At 43.1% G+C, this 20711-nt stretch overlaps 1 protein-coding gene across 3 annotated transcripts in view; it reads right to left on the reverse strand.

The window, feature by feature from the left end:
- The window catches only part of LOC137935068 (uncharacterized), an 82878-nt gene that overhangs the window by 29217 nt on the left and 32950 nt on the right, over positions 1–20711 (reverse strand). For all 3 annotated transcript variants that reach the window (XM_068779711.1, XM_068779712.1, XM_068779710.1), the window contains exons 27-38: positions 20304–20417; positions 19987–20171; positions 19696–19804; positions 19000–19143; positions 18631–18912; positions 17317–17973; positions 17041–17232; positions 3123–3223; positions 2649–2938; positions 1301–1385; positions 513–854; positions 53–409 (exon numbers count right to left, since the gene is read on the reverse strand). In XM_068779711.1, coding sequence (XP_068635812.1) covers positions 53–409; positions 513–854; positions 1301–1385; positions 2649–2938; positions 3123–3223; positions 17041–17232; positions 17317–17973; positions 18631–18912; positions 19000–19143; positions 19696–19804; positions 19987–20171; positions 20304–20417 — 2858 coding nt within the window. The remainder of the gene's footprint in view (positions 1–52; positions 410–512; positions 855–1300; positions 1386–2648; positions 2939–3122; positions 3224–17040; positions 17233–17316; positions 17974–18630; positions 18913–18999; positions 19144–19695; positions 19805–19986; positions 20172–20303; positions 20418–20711) is intronic.

The following is a 20711-nucleotide window of genomic DNA, read 5'->3' on the forward strand; positions in this document are numbered from 1 at the left end:
ATTGAGTTTTACATAATCATGAACAGTGAGGTACAACTATGATATTGCATACCCTTGAACAGCAATATCGCCAAGGTAAACCATCCCACTAGGGACTACAGGGCGCCATATGGACACTTTCTTTCTGGAGCTAGTGCCCTGGTCCCACCAAACTAGCCTGAAACTAGCTACAGCTTCATACAGTCTGCTACATGCTCCAGCAACAGATTCTTCTGGTTGAATTTGCTGATAATCCAGGCGAATAGCTTCAAGATTTGGGCTTGTGTATGGCTTAGAAGAGCCTTCTGATCTAAATATCATATGAAGGAGTTCGTATGCTTTATTACTTAAACCCATGTTAACAGGATCTGCTGGTAAGAAAGATCCAAGGGAGTTATCTACACGCCAGAAGGCTACCAAGGAAGAACCACTGGAATTTAGAAAAGAAAATATTAATGACAACATCAAATAGAAGAACCTTACAAAAAGAGAAAGAGAAAGAGAGGGGGAGAGAGAAAGAGAGAACTACATACTTTCCAGTAGAACATAGTGCAATGCAGTCCCTAAGAGCACAAGGTGAAACAAGAGAAGCTAGGACACACAAAGCCGAAGCAAGTGGCGGCTGCCTTTTTCCTGCTGAAACCACACAGCCAACAGCTACATAACCTGGAGGTGCTATGGGGTACCAAATTGAACAATCATTGCTTTTCCCATTTGCATCAGGATCTGATGCAGTCCTCACTGAATGATGATAGGTATTGTCTTGGGTGTTATCTGATACTGAAGCAGGCCAAATAAGCTTGAAAGATACAGGTCTCTTGACTCTCACAAAGCTTGTATTGACTGCAATAACTCCTTTTGTAGGTGGTTCATTCCTATGACACAAAGCAAGAGTCAACAGAATTCTTTCTCAATCTATTATATTTACTTTCCTCAAAAAACATTTATATTTACTCCATAAATATAATGTCAACAGATCAGAATCTGTCAACAGCTACAGAAACACAAAATACAAATAAATAACACAATCTCAAGATGCCAGCAATATAGAAAGTCAACACAATAAAATTAAGAGCTTGAAATGAATTAAGAAAATCATCACTCAAAAAACCATCACAGAAAAGCAACACATTTTACAGAGCAATTTTTTAAAGTTTCAAAATGTATAACACTATAGTTCTTATAACAATTTCGGTTTTTTTTAAAGTGATCATTAATCATCAACAAGCGTTAAACAGAACGCAAATTGGATCACTACAAAAAAAAAAAAAATACATTTGACTTATAAGTTTCTTAAATATTGCGGGAAATAATTACTCACAGTGGTGTCAAGCAATCCCCAAGAACAGCAAAACCAGGAGGTGCACGTGGCCTCCAAAAGGCAAAAACACGGTTGCTTTTCAAATCTGCAACATAACCATCAGAGTAAGGCATCAAACACAAGGATATTGTTAATCTTTTTTATTGTTTCTGGTCTCTCATTCCGAGATCAGCGAATTCTGTGGCTGATGGTTTAGCCAAACAAGGAGCCTCCTTGCAATCTTTTGTTGTCAGGAGTTAGCTCCTTTTTGTTCTCTTAATAAATTCACATTTCATAAAAAAAAAAGCATCAAACACAAAACCCCAAAGTAAAGAGGCCATCCCAAGTTGTATACTAGGCTGAGTCACTCTAAATCCTATGTTTTGTGACTATTCTTAACATTTCTTCACATGTGTGGGCCTTCTTTAACGCGCCAAACACATGTATCATTCTGGGTAGATGCACAGAACACCTGCTTTAATTCCACAAAGAAACATATCCAACTCAAAGCTCAAGCGTAGAGTGGAGACTCCCACCCAAATCTTATATTAGTTTGTGAATCACTCACAATCTTTTATGAGACTGGTCTCCACAGAAACACTTGAAGAAATTCTAGGCCAAGGTCATCTATACAAATGTCATAGACATTTGAAGATTACAAGAAAAGTGCAGAAAAGGCTGTCCACCAAATTGTCAAAAAAAATCCACAGCAAAGTATTGCGTCTTTTTTTTTTTTTGATGGGGGGGGGGGGGTGAGTCCAGAACCAGAATACATGGCGCTGGCACAGTCAGTTTGTGAGTTATTTTGGTTAAATTCATTATGAATATTTCTTGGTACCCAAGCAGAAAGCCCAAGGTCCTAGAATGGGACAACCAGTCAGCTATCTACATTACCACCATCTAAATTGTCATGAGCAATTTTACCAAAGAAAAAGCACATCAGTAAAGACATTGGTGGGCTTCCCACCACCAGCCCCCCTTACAGCATATGAGGAACTCCTACACCAGAAAAAGAGGGGAAGTGGGTATCTGCTTACTTGGAAGAGAAGGGGAGGGAAATGATGCCCTTCTACCCTTTCCATGTAATTAGATGAAATGGGAGCCGGGGCCACCTCTCCCCCTGTATATAATTTCTACATTTTTTTCCAAAAGGATAGAATAATCATTTTGCATGACATTTAATCCCTAACTTGTTCTAATAGGTAATACTAATGGGAAGCTCTACCTTGCCACAAGATTTTAACCATGGGCCAATCTGGATAAATGGCAAACGTGAGGCTACATCTGGAGTTGGGCCAAAACTTCCAGCCATATATAAAAATTGAACTTAAAAGTGCACTCCAAAAAGAAAAATTTATAATGACCGTACCCTGCACAACTCCAATTTTAACAAAGTCAGAGCAGACAACTGTCACTTTTTTGGATGTCATCCTCAGAAATGCCAAAATGTCTTCCTCTACCGCCAAGAAGAATCTAAGGATGCTGAATGAGTAATTCATAAATATATCAGAAATAACCAAGTGAATATTGGTCTTTCCCGAGATGCTAGAAAAATTTACACATGTATCAAAAGGCTCTATTATCCTAACTCCTTCACTCTCCATCATTAATCCAATGACATTAGCAATCATTTCAACAGTATCAGCCTTCAATACAAGCCTGTAAAAAAATAAAAAGAAAATTAGGGTAGAAAATGTGCAAAATACCATGAAAGCAAAGGACTACAGTAAGCCTTTCCCATTTTTGCAAAAATAGAACAGCAAGCAATAACATCCACTATGTGCAACAAACTAAAAAAGAAGAAAACAATAAGAGAGAGCATAAACATCATCAACGACCTTACCTGCAAAATACATCCAACTGAGCATGCAAGAGCTTAGTGGAAAGCATCGAATCTGCAACATCCTTTGAAATGTTGTAAAATGTAAGTTCTGGACCAATTGCCTGCAGATATATATGACACAGTCGATATAAATAGTTATGAAAATTCTCTAAATAACTGTATTCTACAAAAGAAACTTAGAATATTGATTGGTAAATTAAGTAATTTATGCAAACCTAAAGATCAATAGGAACTCGAGCTATAAATTTTCGTTATTAAAAAAAGACTATATAAAAGCCAGAGAAGAGAAAGGACAGAGAGAAGTTGTATAACAGGTCCTAAGATGAGACAAAGTATTCAGCTTCAATCTGTTTACAAAATGATGGTACCCGCACCCGATCCAAGGAAGTTTGGAAGGGGAACTCGCAAAACATCCTATCAGTCTTCCATTACAAGCGGATCCAGAACCTCCATTTCTCTCTGAACCCCATACATTGCATAATGTCATCCAAGAGGGATCAACTAACCCGGTCGAAAGCCTTTTCAAGGTCAAGCTTGAGGACAAACCTCAGCCGACCCATCTTGGCGAAGTGATCCACAATCTCATGCGTGGTCATAGCTGAATCAAGGATGTCACGACCTCTAATAAAAGCGCTCTGACCCCGGTGGATGATGGTAGGAAGAACAACCTTGAGGCAATGAATCAGGATGCAGGCGATGGTCTTGTACGGACTTGAGACGAGGCTGATCGGCTGGAAATCATGAGGGCCCTCCATGCTAGCTTTCTTTGGAACCATAGCAATAAGGGAAGCACCCACACTCTTAAATGTGATTCCATGATCAAAGAAGCTGCCGACCATGGAGATGATATCCGTTCTCAGGGTGGGCCAACAAGCCCTGTAAAATTCCCCATTATACCCGTCGGGCCCCGAGGCCCTATCCTGAGGGAGCCCCAAGACCACATCCTCAACCTCCAACTCAGAGAAGGGGAGCTGATGAATGTCGCCAAGATAGGAGAAATCGAGGTGAAATGAAGGCTGACAAGGCGGGGTCGGTAATGGCACTCCTCCTTGTAGAGATCTGTAAAAAAACTGAGAAGAGCATCAATAATGGAGGCCCTATCCAAGGTTACTTCATTGTCTACAGACAAGGAAGTGACCCAGTTGGTCCTCCTGCGGGCCGAGGCGATAGCATGGAAGAACTTTGTGTTAGCATCACCCTTGGCCAACCACTTGAAGCAGATTCTTTGCTTCCACTGAACCAGTTCGGTGTGAAGAATAGTTTGAAAACTGCATTGAAGGGAGATGCAATTGGAAAATTCAGCATAGGTAAGGCACCTTTGTTCCTCAATCACATTAAGGCGACATTCTGAGGACCAAGATTTGAGCTTTCTTTGAAACGCTTTAACTTACACGGGAGCGAGCAGTCATCATAGTTAGGATCCCCAAAAGCCTCTCACCAAGAGGTGATGTTGTCAGCAAAGTGCTTGTCCATCAACCTGGAATTATCAAACCTGAAGGGGGCAAGGCCCCATTTATCAAGTTTGTGTCAATCTGAACGGGCCAATGGTCAAAGTCAGCGTGGCTCAAGACCGAACCACATGTGTTGCCATAGAGCCTAAGCCAGTCACTAGTGGCAAGGAAGCGATCAAGCTTGGAGAGGATGGGAGGCCGTTGACTGTTAGACCATGTAAACGTCTTGCTAGAGAGGCTGATTTCTTCCAATTCAAAGCTGCTAATAAAGTTAGCAAATTGCCTCATGGTGATAGAAATTCTGGAGACAAGGGGAGACTTCTCGTTGCAAAAGTTGGTCGCATTAAAGTCCCCGACAAGGAGCTAGGGAATGGGCCAATGAGGTAGAAGATCAGAAAGCTCATCCCAAAAGGAGCGGTGTTCCTGGTATTTGGTGGGGCTGTAAATGCCAGCTAGCCCCCAAGTGAATCTGTCGCGCAACTTAATTGTGATAGAGAAGGAACCAGTCACATGATGTAAGACTTCAACCACGGAGGAGTTTCAAAGAAGAAAAAGGCCACCAGAACAACCAATTGCATTAATAGCAAGCCATTCCAAATTACTACAACCCCAGAGATCATGCACAATGGAATTCGCAGGATTTTGACATTTAGATTCTTGGAGAATTACAATAGATGGGTGACTTCAAGATAAAAGATTCCGAACAGTGGCTCACATTCTAGGAGATCCAATCCCTCGAACATTCCATGAGAGAACAATCATTTCTTGCCTTCTGTGCTAACTCCTGATGTGGCCTTGCCACTGGAGAGGTTATCATTGTATACCACTCCCATTCTTCTAGCCAGCTCGGATATACGACTTCATGTTTCTTCATCAAACTGATGGCACTCAGTCTGCAGAGCCAAGTAGAACTGTAGGTTCCCGTTATCCGACGAGGGGAAGCAAAAATTTTCAAGAACCATTTCCCCCGGGAAGTGGGGTGGGCAACTGAATTCCCCAGGAGGGGGAGCTCGGACAGCAGTGCGATGAAGGAGCTAGTAGGTGGCCAATTGTGGTGGCGAGGGCCGTCAAAGGTGGGACACCTGGGCCGATTGGTCACAAATGAGGAGGATGAGGACTCACTGTCAGAAAGGGGAGGGGTAAGACAGTAGACAGGGTCTTGGGGGGGTGGTACTATCAATTTATGAGCTAGTGTCAAGGCAAAGGGTCAAGTAAGCTAAGTCTGTCCTTGTTGCTATGAATTTGGATGGTGGGGTACAAGCCAACTGGCTGCAACCCTAGGAAATATCAGATTGCCTGCCTCCCGTCCAATTCAGTACCTTGGTCTGCCTCTATTTATTCAGGGGATCACAAGGCACCTGTGGACCCCAATGGTGGAAAAACTCCTAGGAAGATTTTCCAAATGGAAGGGTAAGTATTTAACTCTAGAGGTAGGCAGGTTAAGCCCTAGCACTTTTTTGAGATTACACTGGAATGAAGTTGCCACTTTTGCTGACCCTAGAGGTAGGTAGGCAGGTATCCCCTGGAAACCACCTCTAGAAGGATGGCTACAGCTCAAATGATAGCTCATGAGGGAACCCAGACCCAGTTGAAGGTGGGGGAGTCTTCTGTGACTATCTGGGGCAGGTCTTGAGGGTATACTCTGCTCCTTTTGAAGAATTTACTCCACGGAAACAAAGATTCGGGCTCCGCTCTGTGAACTAAAGATCTATAAACAGCATTTTAATAAGCTGCCAGTAATTGAGGGCGACTCAAACTATGGTTATCTGGTGGGTCTCCTTAGGCACCAAGCCTCCATGGAAATTTTGGCATTTCCACGATGGATTACAGAATTATGTTGTAGGGTCTCTTCAGTGGAAGCATACTTTGAGAAGTACCCACAGTGTGGTGGACCGTTTGGCCCATTTGGCTATTTTCTTTCTTCACTCGCTGGAGAGTATTTCTTATCCTTGGGATAGTGGTTAACCTTTCCTGCTCAGGAGTTCCTTCATCTTCTTTCTCAATTGCACTGGAGAGTTCGTAGATTTTTTTTTTTTTTTTTAAATGATGCTGAATTTTATTAAGACAAAAGCTCAAGAGAGCAAATTACAAAGGGGGGAAGCCTTCCCAAACAATGAGAGATGGCTGGGGAAGTTCCGAATTTAGCCAATTTATCAACCAAATGTCTCGGGTCGTGTTCTCAACAAGTTGGGTCAGATCACTGGCCAATCATGGTAACTACTTCTCTTGAGAAATGGGGACCTTCTCCTTTTAGGTTAGAGAACTCATGGCTTTTGCGAAAATTTTTGCTAACCTTATTGATGGTTGGTGGTCGGAAGGCCCAAGTTTGGGCAGACGAGAATGGGCCTTCCCTCTGAAGCTTCGATTCTTAAAAGCAAAAAATCAAGGAATGGGCCACCTGCCACCGTACCGGGTTGGCTGCTGAAAAGTCCTCTCTCCTTGCTCAGATTCCGGATTTGGACCTTGCCAAGGAACAAAGGTACTTGACTTCGGAGGAGTATTCCTCCAGAGTCTCTCTCAACTCTAAACTCAATTCTATCCTTCATCAAGAGAAAATCCAATGGAAGCAACATGCTAGATTTAAATGGCTGGAGGAAGGAGATGCCAATACAAAATTCCTTCATGTCGTGGCTTCGGCAAAGCATAGGTCCAATCGAATTACCTCATTATGTATTAATAATAAGGTAACGTCGTGTCAGACCGCGATTACTAATGTGTTGCTGAAGTATTTTACACACCTATATTCGGAAGAATGCTTCAATAGGCCTAAATTGCAGCACATCAGATTCTCTCAGCTATCTCCAACTGCCGCTTCTCTATTAGAGCTTCCTTTCTCGGCCAAGGAAATTGAGCGCACTGTTCTAGGCATGGAAAGCGATAGGGCACCGGCCCCTGATGGCTTCAATGGAGATTTTCTAAAAAGATTTTGGCCCTGGCTCAAGGAGATCTCAGAAATGATTCATGGTTTTTTCAGAAATGGGGTCACCTTCCACAGTATCGGGGCGTCATTCATTGCCTTGGTCCCGAAGAAGGCTAGTGTTGAGAGGCCGGAGGATTTCCGACCAATCAGTCTCGTCACAAGTGCCTACAAAATCATTGCTAGAATTCTAGCTCATCGTCTAAAAGTTCTTCTTCCAACTATCATACACAGAAGGTAAGGTGCTTTCCTAAAAGTAAGAGAGATTTTAGACTCCACTATGGCTGCACATGAGCTTATTGATCATTTCCAGTGTAATGAAGAGCCCAGAATTGTGCTGAAACTTGATTTAGAAAAAGCGCTTGATAGAGTTAATTGGATCTTCCTCGACGAGATCATGGAAAAAATGGGTTTTGGAGAAAGATGGAGATTTTGGATCAGGAGTTGTGTGGGCTCGGCCTCGTATTTTGTCCTCCAAAATGGCACAGTTTGTGGGTATTTCAAAGGGTCCAAAAGTATTAGACAAGGTGATCCACTCTCCCCTCTTCTTTTCAACATGATCGGTGAATTTCTCTCTACTATGTTTTACTCGGCACTCAGCCTTGGATGGCTTCCTCCGATTGCCCTCAAGAAGCTTTTAATATCCTTATCCTTCAGTATGCAGACGATACTATCACATTTGGGATCGGTAACATTGAGGGTGCCAGAGAGATCAAAGCGATTTTGGGTCTTTTCGGGTTAGCATCAGGCTAGAAAGTCAATTGGAGAAAAACCTCTCCAACGGGGTTTAATGTTAGACTTGAGCTTCTTACAAAGATGGTTAGTATATATAGCTATACAACAAGCCAATTACCGTCCACATATCTGGGCCTGCCATTATTCAACGGCCGCATCTGTAAAAGTCTTTGGAATCTAGTGGTTGAGAGGATTGATTCCCTGGTGACAACTTGGAAAGGGCGGTTACTTAGTAAGGCGGGGAGGCTCACCCTTCTCAAATTTTGTATTGCAGGTATTCCAAATTATTCTCTATCTTTTATGCCCTGTCTTGCATCCATATGTAAGATAATGGATAAACTCAAAAGAAGATTCTTATAGAGAGGATCAAGCGATACTTTTAAATATCACCTGATCAAATGGGATGAAGTCTGTTTGCCAAAAAATTTAGGCGGCCTAGGGATTCGAAAATCCAAAGATATGAACCAAGCTCTGCTCCTTAAATGGCTATGGAAAATCAATACCCATTCCTCAAATCTTTGGAAGGAAATGGTTATCGCCAAGCTTGGGGGTATTACTCATTGGTGGATGTCAGGGGAAAATCGGAGAGGTTTATCTTCAATTTGGAGAGCACTATACCTACTTCTTCCAAAATTTTCAGCTGCTTGCAGATTCTATGTTGGAAATAGTAGGTCCCTCAAATTTTGGGATGATATATGAATAGGGCAGGAGCCGCTACAGAATGCCTTTAGAAGCTTGTTTCTCCTATCCACCCATAGGAATATATCAGTAGCAGATGCTTTCAAGGGGGGTGGTATGAACCTTCATCCTAGAAGAGGTCTTTCGGACACACGAGGCGTTAGAGGCTAGTCGACTGATGGACTCAGTAACTACGGTAAAAATTCGTCCTTTGGCGGTAGATAAGCTTGTTTGGTGGCCAGAGAAAAAAGGCGTTTTCTCAGTATCATATGCTTTAAGTTTCATCAATGGTTGGAATGCTTCTCATCAGGATCATGAGATCTTTTTTTTTTTTGGCATCTATGTGCTCCTAAGATTAAATTCTTTATGTGGAGTGCTTGTCACGACAAGATTCTCTCGGCAGACGTGCTTAGAAGAAGAGGTCATTCATCAGTAGACCCCTTATGTCCTCTCTGCAATATAGAAGTTGAGTCCACTAGTCACATTCTGCTTCAATGCATCTTCTCATGGAAGGTGTGGACATTCATACTTAGCATGTTGGGGATTCAATTCTGTATGGCAGCCGATTTGCTCTCATTCAGTAAGTTGCTGCTTGGTATGTCCCTTCCTGGTCTCGGAAAGGTGATGCTCTCAGCTTGTGCTAGTTTCATACCAAGGGGTCTATGGAATGAGCGCAACCGTAGAAGGTTTGAAGGTAAAATCGAATCAGCAGATCGGGTGGCAGATCGAGTGGTAGGGCATATTTCTTTTAGTCTCCTGACGAAGAAGCCCTTCTCCTCATTTGTGAGGATTCCTATCCGTGAGAGCTGGTTTAATTTGGCTAGGATGCACTTGAGGACAAATGTCTGGACTATGCAGGAATGGATCCCTCCTGATCCTGGTTACCGTAAGTTGAACTTTGATGGTTATCTCGGTAATCCCGGACTCTCAGGATTCGGTGGGGTTATCTCGGATCACCTAGGTAACCAACTTTACTCATTTGTCGGCCCTTTATGAATCACCGACTCTACGTCTGCGGAGCTTCATGGTCTCCTCAATGGGCTCCGTGTTTTTCGAGATAAGTGCACAGGTCCCCTCCATATTGAAGGGGACTCGAAGGTTGTCATTGGATGGTGCGAGCATGCAACCCCTCCCCCGTGGGACCATTGGGACATTTTTTGGGAGATTATTGAAATTTGTTCATTTTTATCTTGTATATGGTCTCACATTCCGAGATCCGCAAATTCGACAGCCGATGCGCTTGCTAAACACGGAGCTACCCTACAATCGCTGGTTGTCAGGGAGATGCTTCCCTCTTTATAATTTCTGTATTTCTTGTTTATATATATACATCTTTTTCAAAAAAAAAAAAAAAAGATTCCAATTACAATGAATAGATAACACAATGTTAGCAATACAATTGGTGATAGGCCAGTGGCACCAAAGGAGGGAACTATCTTTTGAACAACAACTGATGACAATCTTTGAGTCTCCTTCAATAATTAGCTTGCCATGGAGACGTTCCTTGAAGATTCGGAGGCCGAATAGAAGAACAATTACTTCAGCAGTATTTGAATCAGCAATGCCCACCGGTCCAACATAAGAAAGAATAGGGTCTCCATTGTTACCTTTGAAAACACTACCTGCTCCAACTGGCCCAAGATAGTCAATAACACTACCATCAAAATTAAGTTTGATATAGTCGCAAGGGGGAGGATCCCAGATGGCCATTAACTGGAGTCCTACAAGGGGCTATCATATGAGCGATCAAACTCCAGTTTTTTCGAAGGAAAACACCCGATAGAGCGACAAACTCCTTTCTAGTATGTAAGAAGCTCGAGATAAGGCCCACAACATGTGAAGCCGCATTGTTCGGGGTGCTAGCTTTGGAGTTTAATCTCCGGTTATTTTGCTCGAGCCATATGCACCAAGGGGCATGCGCAAGACATGCCGAAAGAATTAACTTTCCCAACCGAGGAAGGCGGATCCCCCTAACCATCTCATAGGTGTCGAAGAGGTCCTGATGTAGCCCCATTTGGAGCCCAATCTTTTGAAAAATCTTCATCTAGACTTGCCAAGAAAATCTAGTGTCAGAGAACATGTTGGACTGTCTCATCGCATACACCACAAAGGGGACAAGAACGATCAGGGGCTGTGAAGCCTCTTCTATGAAGGTTGTCAGATGTAAGGATCTGTTCTCTGATGGCGAACCACACGAAAAACTTGATTTTACTTGGTGCTGAGAGCTTCCAAGCCAAGTTTGCCTTGTGCTCATGCATACTGTAGTTTTGCTTTCTGATATGAGAGTAGACAGAAGCAACAGTGAATCGGCCATTAATGTTGGGCTTCCAAGTCAGTTCATCAACTGCATGCTCCTGGATAATAGTATTGCTGAATCTAGATAGGAGAGCAAAAAACCGAAGTTTCTTCATCATTTAGTCCCCAGTGGAACGAGAGACTCCACGAGTGATCCCTCCAAGAATCAGCCACTGAGCAAGAGAGGTCCCTAGCCACCCTAGAGAGTCCTGGGAAGTCCTCCGAGAGGGGGCGGGGCCGCACCATTCATCCGACCAGAAGTGGAGGGTCCTTCTGTTGCCCTTGTGAAAGGAAGTAGCATCTCTGAATACTGGGAGGACCTTATAAATTGATTTCCATATCGAGGATAGGAGGCGAGTGACACCACCCTCTCTCCACCAGGCACTCGAAAATTGAAGGTAAAATTTCACCATATCTCTCCATAGGTTGTTATGCTTGATGTTGAAGTTCTAAATCCATTTGAGCATAAGAGCTTTGTTCATTGCCTTCGTAGGCCGGATGCCTAATCCTTCCTTGGTACGAGGCATGCAAATATCCTTCCAACTAACAAAATGATATCTGAAGGTGTCTTCTGATCCTCTCCAGAGAAAGCGCCGACAGATGGCGTCAATCTTGGAGCAAACGGAGGCCAGACAGTGCATGAATAATAGCAGATAGTTTGGCAGCCCTGCCAAACAAGACTTGAGGAGAGTGAGATGTCCCGCTGTAGATAGAAGCTTACCCCTCCAAGTAGCTAGTCTCTTCTCAAATTTCTCAATGAGGAGGGACCAGAGTGACGCCGAAGGCCGAGAGTCAAAAAGTGGGAGCCCTAGATATGTAACTGGCAAATTTCCCAAGGAGCATCCCAAGTAGTCAGCCATACTCCGAAGCCCAGCTGGATCGATGTGGTAACCTAGAAGAGTGGTTTTCTTCTAGTTTATGTTCTGAGCAGAAGCCAATTCAAATAATCCCAAAACAACACGTAGTTTTCTGATCTGATCCATAGTACCATCCCCGAAACAAATAGCATCATCTGCAAACTGGAGGATCGGAATATCAAAGGCTGTGTAGTCTGTCATGGGGAGGAGTCATCCCATGTTCTTAGCCGAATAGATCAAGGAGGATAGATATTCTGCCACCACATTGAAAAGCAAGGGGGAAAGGGGGTCTCCCTGTCTGATTCCCGTGGTTCCCTTAAAGTACCCACAAATCGTTCCGTTGAGAAAGACAGAGTAGCTTGCAGAGGAGATGTAGCTTTAGATCCAAAATCGCCATTTTTACCCCGAATCCCATCTTCCCCAGGAGGGTGTCCAAAAACTTCCAGTTAACTCTGTCAAAGGCTTTTTTGAAGTCAAACTTGAGGATGAATCTGGGGAGCTTAAGAACCTTAAATTGGTGGATAAGCTCGTGACATGTCATGGCCGAATCAAGTATGTTCCTTCCCTTGATAAAAGCACTCTGGCCATGATGAATGGCAATAGGGAGAACCGCCTTGAGGTGATGAGCAAGGAGGCGCGCAATCACCTTGTACTAATGGTGAGATTGATCAGCTGGAAGTCGGATGGGAGTTTTGCCCCATCTTTTTTAGGGATGAGAGCAATAAACGACGCTCTGAGGCTTCTATATTTGATGATATGCTGATAAAAGGAGCGGGCCATACAGGCAATGCTATCACTGATGAAGAGCTAGCATCGATGATAAAATTCCCAGTTAAATCCGTCCGGGCCTGGTGAGCGATCAAAAGGAAGACCAAGGGCTGCAATTTCAATTTCCCGACTGAAGAAGGGGTGCTCGATGAGACTAGCTACAACTGATGGAAAAGCCTAGAAGTGAACCCTTTGGAAGAAAGAGCGGACTGGCTGGCGAGCAGAATATAAATCTTTAAAAAAATCCATCAATGAGTCTGAAATAAGGGTTCGATCCACCATTGATGCTGAGTGTAGTGATGCAGTTGGCTCTTCTTCGCGCAGAGGCGATTGTGTAGAAGAATTTAGTATTAGCATCCCCATCGGAGAACCACTTAAATCTTGCACGTTGCTTCCAGTGCACGAGCTTGTTGTGGCGAAAGACTGCATTTGCCCTTGAAGGGCATACCTCTGAGTGACTTCCAAAGAAGAGAGCCCTCTAGACTCTTCCTATGAGTCTAGAGCGGCTATCTGAGCAAGGGCAGTGGCTCTCTTGGCCTAGGAAGAGGCCTTCTTCGTGGAGGACCAGGACAGCAGCAACGACTTCAACAACTTAGCTTTACTGGGAAGGTCCACCCGCTCGGGCCAGCAATGATCATTTCCTCCCAGAAGGACCGGATAGAGGGGTCCGCCATCCGAGTATTGTCGAATCTGAAAAGGGGGGAGAGGGGGCAATTGCCAAAATGGGTGTCCACCATAATCGGCCAATGATCAGAGACGACTCGGTTGAGAATTTTGCCAATGACATTGTCGTAGAGTTGGAGCCAATCATTGTTGGCTAAGAAGCGGTCAAGCTTGGAGAGGACCGAGGGTTGTCTGCCATTTGACTAAGTGTAGGTCTTCCCTGATAAGGTAATCTCGTCCAGATCCCAGCAACCAATAAAGTCAGCAAAAAGCCTCATGGAGGTTGTGATTCTCCGAGATGGCGGGGATTTCTCATGGCAGAAGCGGGTAACGTTGAAGTCGCCCACAAGCATCAAAGGAATAGACCACATCTGACAAGTCCTCAAGAGGTCTACCCAAAAAAGGTGGCGCTCATGGTGTTTGGTAGGGCCATAAATACCCACTAGACACCAAATGTTCCCCAAACCTTTGTCTCTTAGCTTGATTCCAAGGGAGTATGTGCCACAGCAAGGATCAAGCACCTCTATGGTACTGGTGTCCCACACCAGTAGGATGCCACCAGCTGATCCCACTGCATCCACTAAAGCCCAATCGGGTTCCTTGAGGGGTCACAACTCTCGGATATAGCCAAGGGGAATAGAAGCCGCCTAGGTTTCTTGAAGAACAACTACAGTTGCCTTGGTAGAGGCAAGGAGGTCCCGAATGGAGGTGCAGCGACGCAAAGACCCAATTCCACGGACTTTCCAGGAGAGAATAATCCTTGATCATTTTCTTCTTCTTTGACTTCTCAGATGGGTGGTTATCTCCCGGGAGAGGCTTTGTGAAGACGATGCCCATCACCATGCAAAGTTCCACTATCTGGGCCCAGATTTCTGGGTCATATTTATGTTGTTCTGACTGGAGAGCAGCCACAAACTTTTGAGCTCTTCACCCGGCTTTGGAAAGATGAAGCCTGCTGTGTCTGGATTACGGGGTATCGAGTGGCAGCACTGGGTCCTCCCTGGAGAAGTTGTCTCAGCTGGCCTCTATTTCGGCGTTGGTAGGTGGCAAGGGGAGGAGGAGAAAGATTTTGTGTGTGACCATGGGGAGCACGCTCACTGGTTCCTAACTCTGTGTCAAAGAGGTAATTTTCGGGGTGGGGATTTCTCGGAGGTGAGGGAGAGGGAGAGTTCATTATCTGGGGGATGGCTTGAGGGGTGTGAGGGCTTCGGGGGTGAATTATAGGAGGGCTTGTGGGGGGGGAGGTTATTTCTAGGGATAAGGTAGGAGGGTGGATGGCAGTTGGAGGGTTGGTATAAGTTCTGGCAGGGTCAGGAATAATTTCTGTGGGGGACTGGGATGGGTGGGTGGGTGTGGCTGATAAGTGGGAATGAGAACCTGGGGTCAACGAGAATAGTTCCAATGTCAACTTCCAAGTTGCCTATGGGGGATCTATTTTGCTGGTGGGGGACAGAGTCCAGAGATGCTACTCCCAAAGCATTGACTGGCTGGTGGATTTCACGAGGTTCGACTATGGTATTGGAGACCACATTTCTGAAATCATCCATAGTTGCAATGCTGATACGGATCCAGAACCGTGCATTGTCCACCATAATGCATTTGAAAGTGTCCTTCATAAGGATGAAGAGGGTTGCTGAGAATCTGGGCCTCATCAAGACAGTGTCATTGCTCGGTGAGTGGGTCCCAAGCAATGATGGAGCCAAACTCTGAGATGACTCTCGAGAATACCGCTTTCTGCAAGAGCTTAGTAGGAAGGTTAGTGATAGTAGCCCATTGACCGTACTGGCCGGAAGGAGCCGAGGAGAGCCACTCCGAGATCACGGTGATGCCTGAGGGGGTGTGAGGTGTGAGAGAAAGAGTCACAGAAGACTTCTGTTGGGTTCCGAAATGAACAAGCCAAGTTTGGGAGCTGAGGTATGAGATTCTGGGAGTGTAGGAGAGGTGGAGTTCGTCAATAAGCCATTGAAGGATGCTGGAAATGACGGTGTCGGGGGATGTGTGGACTAGAATGGAGAGGGTCAATTTTTGCCGCCCATCTAGGAATATTCGGGGGGTAGGGGGTGTAGTTGGGTATGGGAAAAAGGGTTGGAAAGGTCGTTGTTGAAGCTCGAGGAGGAGAGGTGGTTTGGCGTTGTTGGAGCACGAGGAGGAGGGGTGGGAAGGTCTCTCTGGCATCGCCGGGGAGGATCAACTCACTTTCTGGTTCCAACATTGCCGAGGAAAACCTTTGGAGAGCTGCAACTACCTCGTTCTAGCCAAAACCCAAGTTTGTGGCCTCGGGAATGAAAAATCACACCAAAACGGAAGCTTCTCTTTCTGTGGGTGATCCGACATTCCCGGCGACCACGGAAGGTGGTCACCAAGAAGAGGAAAATCGAATCCCATGACCATAGTTCGCAAGATCTTTTCGTTTCGATGGTCACTCTTCGAAACTGAAGTCTGAAGCTAGAGATCGCTTTTGCTAGGATGCAGATGAAGGAGAGCTTTGATCTGTCTGCTGAAGTGATGTGGATCACCGGACCAGATTTCGAAATGCCTCGCTTGATAGTAACTCTATATTTTCCGTAGCTGAAACGGTAAAGATTATTATGCTTCTTCCATTGGGAGACAGTTGTCCAACAGGTGTCGTGGTCTTCCGTCGAAGACTTTGGAAGCTCACCGAAGTGGTGGTTTGAGTTATCCGACTTTCTGTTGGATTTTCTTCCTCATAGGGAAGAAAGTTCTCTCTTGGTTTTGCATTGCGCTGCTTTGTCGCGTCTTCGATCGGCGTCAAAGGTGGCTGCAGTAGCTCCACCGAAGTGACAGTGTCCGTCGGGGGGGATCCGGTCACCGGCCGTGGGGACGGTGCCCGTTTGGCTCTCTCTCGCTCAGACATTTCGAGGATGTTCGGAGCACGTTAGCGATTTTGAAATCGCACGACGCACGTGCATAGGAGGTCACCCATACTAGTCCTACTCTCACCCAAGCGCGCTTAACTTCGGAGTTCAGAGTTTGTAGATATTCTTATAACTGATATTTATCCTTTTCTATGTTCATTGTTTTTTGGCATTTTTGAAAGAGTTGTTTATTTGCAGTGATTTCAGTTCTCCTGCTTCATTCCTTACTTTTAATATTGTGAAGTTGGGTCCAAGACCTATCCCAAAATGACTAACCATCTTAGGAAACCACTTTCCTAACTAATAAACTCAACATATTTGTTATCACCAATCCATGTAGGATTATTCCTTAACACTCCGCCTCATGTGTTGGCCCTCTGGGCTCTTACATGTGGATAATTTGGATGGAGGCCTGCATACAAATACCTGCTCTGATACCATGTGAAGTTGGGTCGAAGGCCTATCCCAAAATGACTAACCATCTTAGGAAACCTCTTTCCCAATTAATAAATTCAACAGATTTGTTCTCACCAATCTTTGTGGGACTATTCCTTAACAAATACAATTCTCACTATTCTAAAAAAAAAAAAAGTAGTTCAATAAGCTCGAGTGAATGGGATTAATGAAAATAAAATATGAAAATGAAGAGAAATATATGCTTAATCAGAAACACGTTACCTGCAGCTCAATGACAAATTCCATGGATCTAGTACCCTCAGCATTTTGAGCTGAAACAGTTTCTGTTCTTTCCCCTGGACATTTCTGAAGAAGATCAAAGCTTCTGCTTTCCAGGAAGACATGATCATCATTTGAAGCAGAATAACTACTATTAGTTCCTAGAAGAATGCATGAATCCAGATACTCTCCATTCTGCAAGAGAACACTAGAATAAATGAATTAACTGCTCCGAAAATCCAACAAATATAAACTAAGAGCACATGATAAAAATGATACCTTTACTGTCACATTTTTAAATTGTAAGCTCTTTCCACTTCCCACAAAAATGATAGGTTCAGGACTAGGTTTGGATAGTTCAATTCCATCACTGTCTTCCAAGTATAAAGTTCCACCTTTTCCATCGTATACAAAATGATCAAATCTTTCATCAACAACTACCAAAGGCCTCTTGGGAGAAAGAGTGAATTCAGTGGAAGGTTGACGATAGATTTCTTCATCTAAAATTATTGCACTGCTGATAAGTAAAAGGTTATCACTCTCCTCATTTGAAAGCACACCTCGAACGGTAGGGACAAAGAACTCAACAATTGCCAGAAGAAAATCAAGTGCGACAAGCATCTGTGGCCTTTGAATAAACAATGACACTTGTGTTGAAGATTGGCCAAATTTGGCATCAAGAATTAGCATAGTGAGGCTAGGAACAACTTTCTCACCATTTTCTGTATTTTCCTTGGAATGGGCCATGAGCTGATCCTTATCCTCAGCTACATTACTGACAAAATCGATTTCAAGATAATCTGGTTTTCCAATTGCGAGTCTATACTGTGGTACAGTTCCTTCACGATCATCAATGACTCGGAAACCCTTCAGTGTAGCAAACAGGAAGCCTTCCACCAGTAAATTAGATTTATATAAAAGCCATGCACCACTAACCTACAGAAGATAGCAAGAAATTAGAATATCAGATATCCAAACAAGCTGGATACAAAACTTGAACTACCTGTCTGCAGATAAAACTGACATAAAAATGAACCTGAACTGTCTTATAGTTTTTGTGAATTTTTCAAGGATATGCTATGAAATTTATAATTTGTGCCTCAACATGATGAAACCTCTCATTACCTTCAGATATATGAGAAATACACCCAAAAAAAGCATGAAATGCAACTAAGCTAGTACTACACTATTAGGATTGAGAATGGGATAGCTGACTCATTGCCAAGGATGGAGCCCCTCCACCTATACCACAGTATTAGGAGTGAGAATGAGATAGCTGACTCATTGTCAAGGAGGGGAGCTACTCTACCCCACCTTACTGAGAGTGATTCTTATCCTATGGAGCAAGACTGATTATTTTGGTTTCTTTTGGGATGGAAGTAAGGATAGGTTGTAGTCATATTTTATTTTAGTTTATTTTTTGAGCTGGCTTGCTTTGATAGGCCAGTCCAAGCTTCTGTGATCATTGTACTTAAAGGTCTCTCCTTCATTTTAATGAAATTCTAATTATTTTGAAAACACACAGCTATTGTAAGTTACATGATTGAAATGTAAGAGGCTGTTTGCAATAGAAAGACAGCAGATAAACGGTACCTGCACTGTAGCCAAAGGTGAATCTCTAGTTGATCCTGAATACAAGGACAACTCAACCAAATCTATGGAGACACTGACTTTTGTAGTAATCCAAGTTTTAATGTCTTGAGATTCAGGCTCAGCAACATCAAGAGAAACAGGGTCATCCACATTGGCTGGAGTAGTTTCAACACCTTGGTCCAACGGTGGCACAGTGTGTGGAGTCTCAGACAAATTAGATAAGGCACACTCTGTAATTATCTGGTACTCACTGTTCGATAAAGCTGCTTTCAGCTCTTGTACCTGCAGTGCATGAGTTGTTGAAAATGGTTCATGTGTCAAATGATCAATTAGTGACACCACCAGCATTTATAATAATCATAAAATTACCAAGATGGTAACTTCAGTGGCTGGAATGTGATGTAACAAATCCCGAAGTGATCTCCTAATGACGACAGAAAGTCCTTTAACATCTTGAATGATACTTTCTCCAGTTCCCAGTCTTGCTCCAACATTCAAGTTTATGTCTTCAACCTACAGGCCACAGTGCATAGCTTCAGATCCACATAGATTAGAACAAGCTGCTCACTTGATCAAAGGAAGCATATTGTAGAAGCCGCAAAAAGTTGAACAGCCCATATTGTGCCAGGCATGCATAGAAGACTAAGATTTTCTTTTCTTTTCAGATGCGATTCAGATTCAATGGAAAAAGTAAAAGAAAATTGGAAAAAAGAAAAAGGTAAAGAAGATAAGTTTATAAAACAAAAATACCAGAACATTCTCTATCTAGATAAAATAGTATCAGGTTTGTCAAAATTGTGTGGAGAACTATCTTATGAATGGTGAATGAAATTTTATTGAAAGATAAAAGAGTACAGAAGAGGTTTTATTACAGATAGAACGAAATTCTTAGCAATTTTTTGCAGTTATCAAATGTAAATAACAAAAGACTACATAAAGTAATTGCCAAATGTAAATGCAAATCAATTATATCATGTCTCTTTGAGGAAATCAATCAAGAATAAGAAAGCGTGTGTGTGACGGCGGATGGGGGAGGGGGAATGAGAAGAGATGGAACGCTCATACCAAGAGGGTAAGAATTTCCAAATGAACTGCAGTAATGTCATCCTTCTTGCCAGACAACCACTGAAATGTGTTTTGTACTGTTATATGAACCACGTCAAGCTCCAAATAACTACAACAAAATATACCAATCATTCATTCAAAGATGAAGAACACTTCAAAATTTCTCAACAAAAAAAAAAAAAAAAAGTTTTAAAAGTAACGGGTATAAAAGCATAGCGCAGTTTCATTAATAGCATAAAATCATAGAACAGTCTTCAAAATTGAATTTAATAGTAAAGCATAGAAAATTACTCCAGGCTGTCCGTCCTCCGTGGCATCACAATAATAGGTTTTTTGAGTGAAAGATCCAACTTTAATGCAGGAGATCCTTCAATTTCCCCAGTCGTGAACCACTTTTCTGAGTTGGTTCTGTGATCTTGCAGTTTCACCCGGCCCTTTGAATTACCTGGAGTAAGCCCCACAAAGTAACTAATCACCTGCATACCAGCATGGCACTATGGTAAAGACCTCGGTTTGTTGTCCTTACAAGTCAAGCAGGGTACAGTTCCTCCCTCTTGATAATATTCCCATCAATTTCAGAAAATAAAAAGGTACAGTTTAACAAGTACCTCCTGCACAAAGCGATTCAAATATACTATCCTTACTTCAGACAGCTGCCCAGAGAGACTGTAATCATAACCACTATAGTCTTCATCATCAACACTGTATGAGCTAAAATCAAGCTGCATGACCACAGGAACTATCATTCTATAAGAATGGCTATTAGGCAGAGATGTATACTATGTGTTCAGATAAGTAATGCAAAAAACCTAGCAAATCCAGAGGATCAAAAGAAAGATTATTATGTATAATCAAGTGAAATTAAAGACAATTGTTTGAGTACATAGGCAAGAACATTCCTAGTTATACTTAAGTCCTAGTTATAGGAGAGATGCTACTCAGTGGGTCATTTGAATCCTTTTCAACTAAGATTCTTCAGATTATAAATTAATGTAGGATCAACTACCCTCTCTCTC

The sequence above is a fragment of the Aristolochia californica genome, unplaced genomic scaffold (assembly GCF_029961685.1).
Source record: "Aristolochia californica isolate CCGP_79_NKW_82.1479 unplaced genomic scaffold, dmAriCali1.0.hap1 SCAF_6, whole genome shotgun sequence".
In the NCBI taxonomy this organism is placed as follows: Eukaryota; Viridiplantae; Streptophyta; class Magnoliopsida; order Piperales; family Aristolochiaceae; genus Aristolochia; species Aristolochia californica.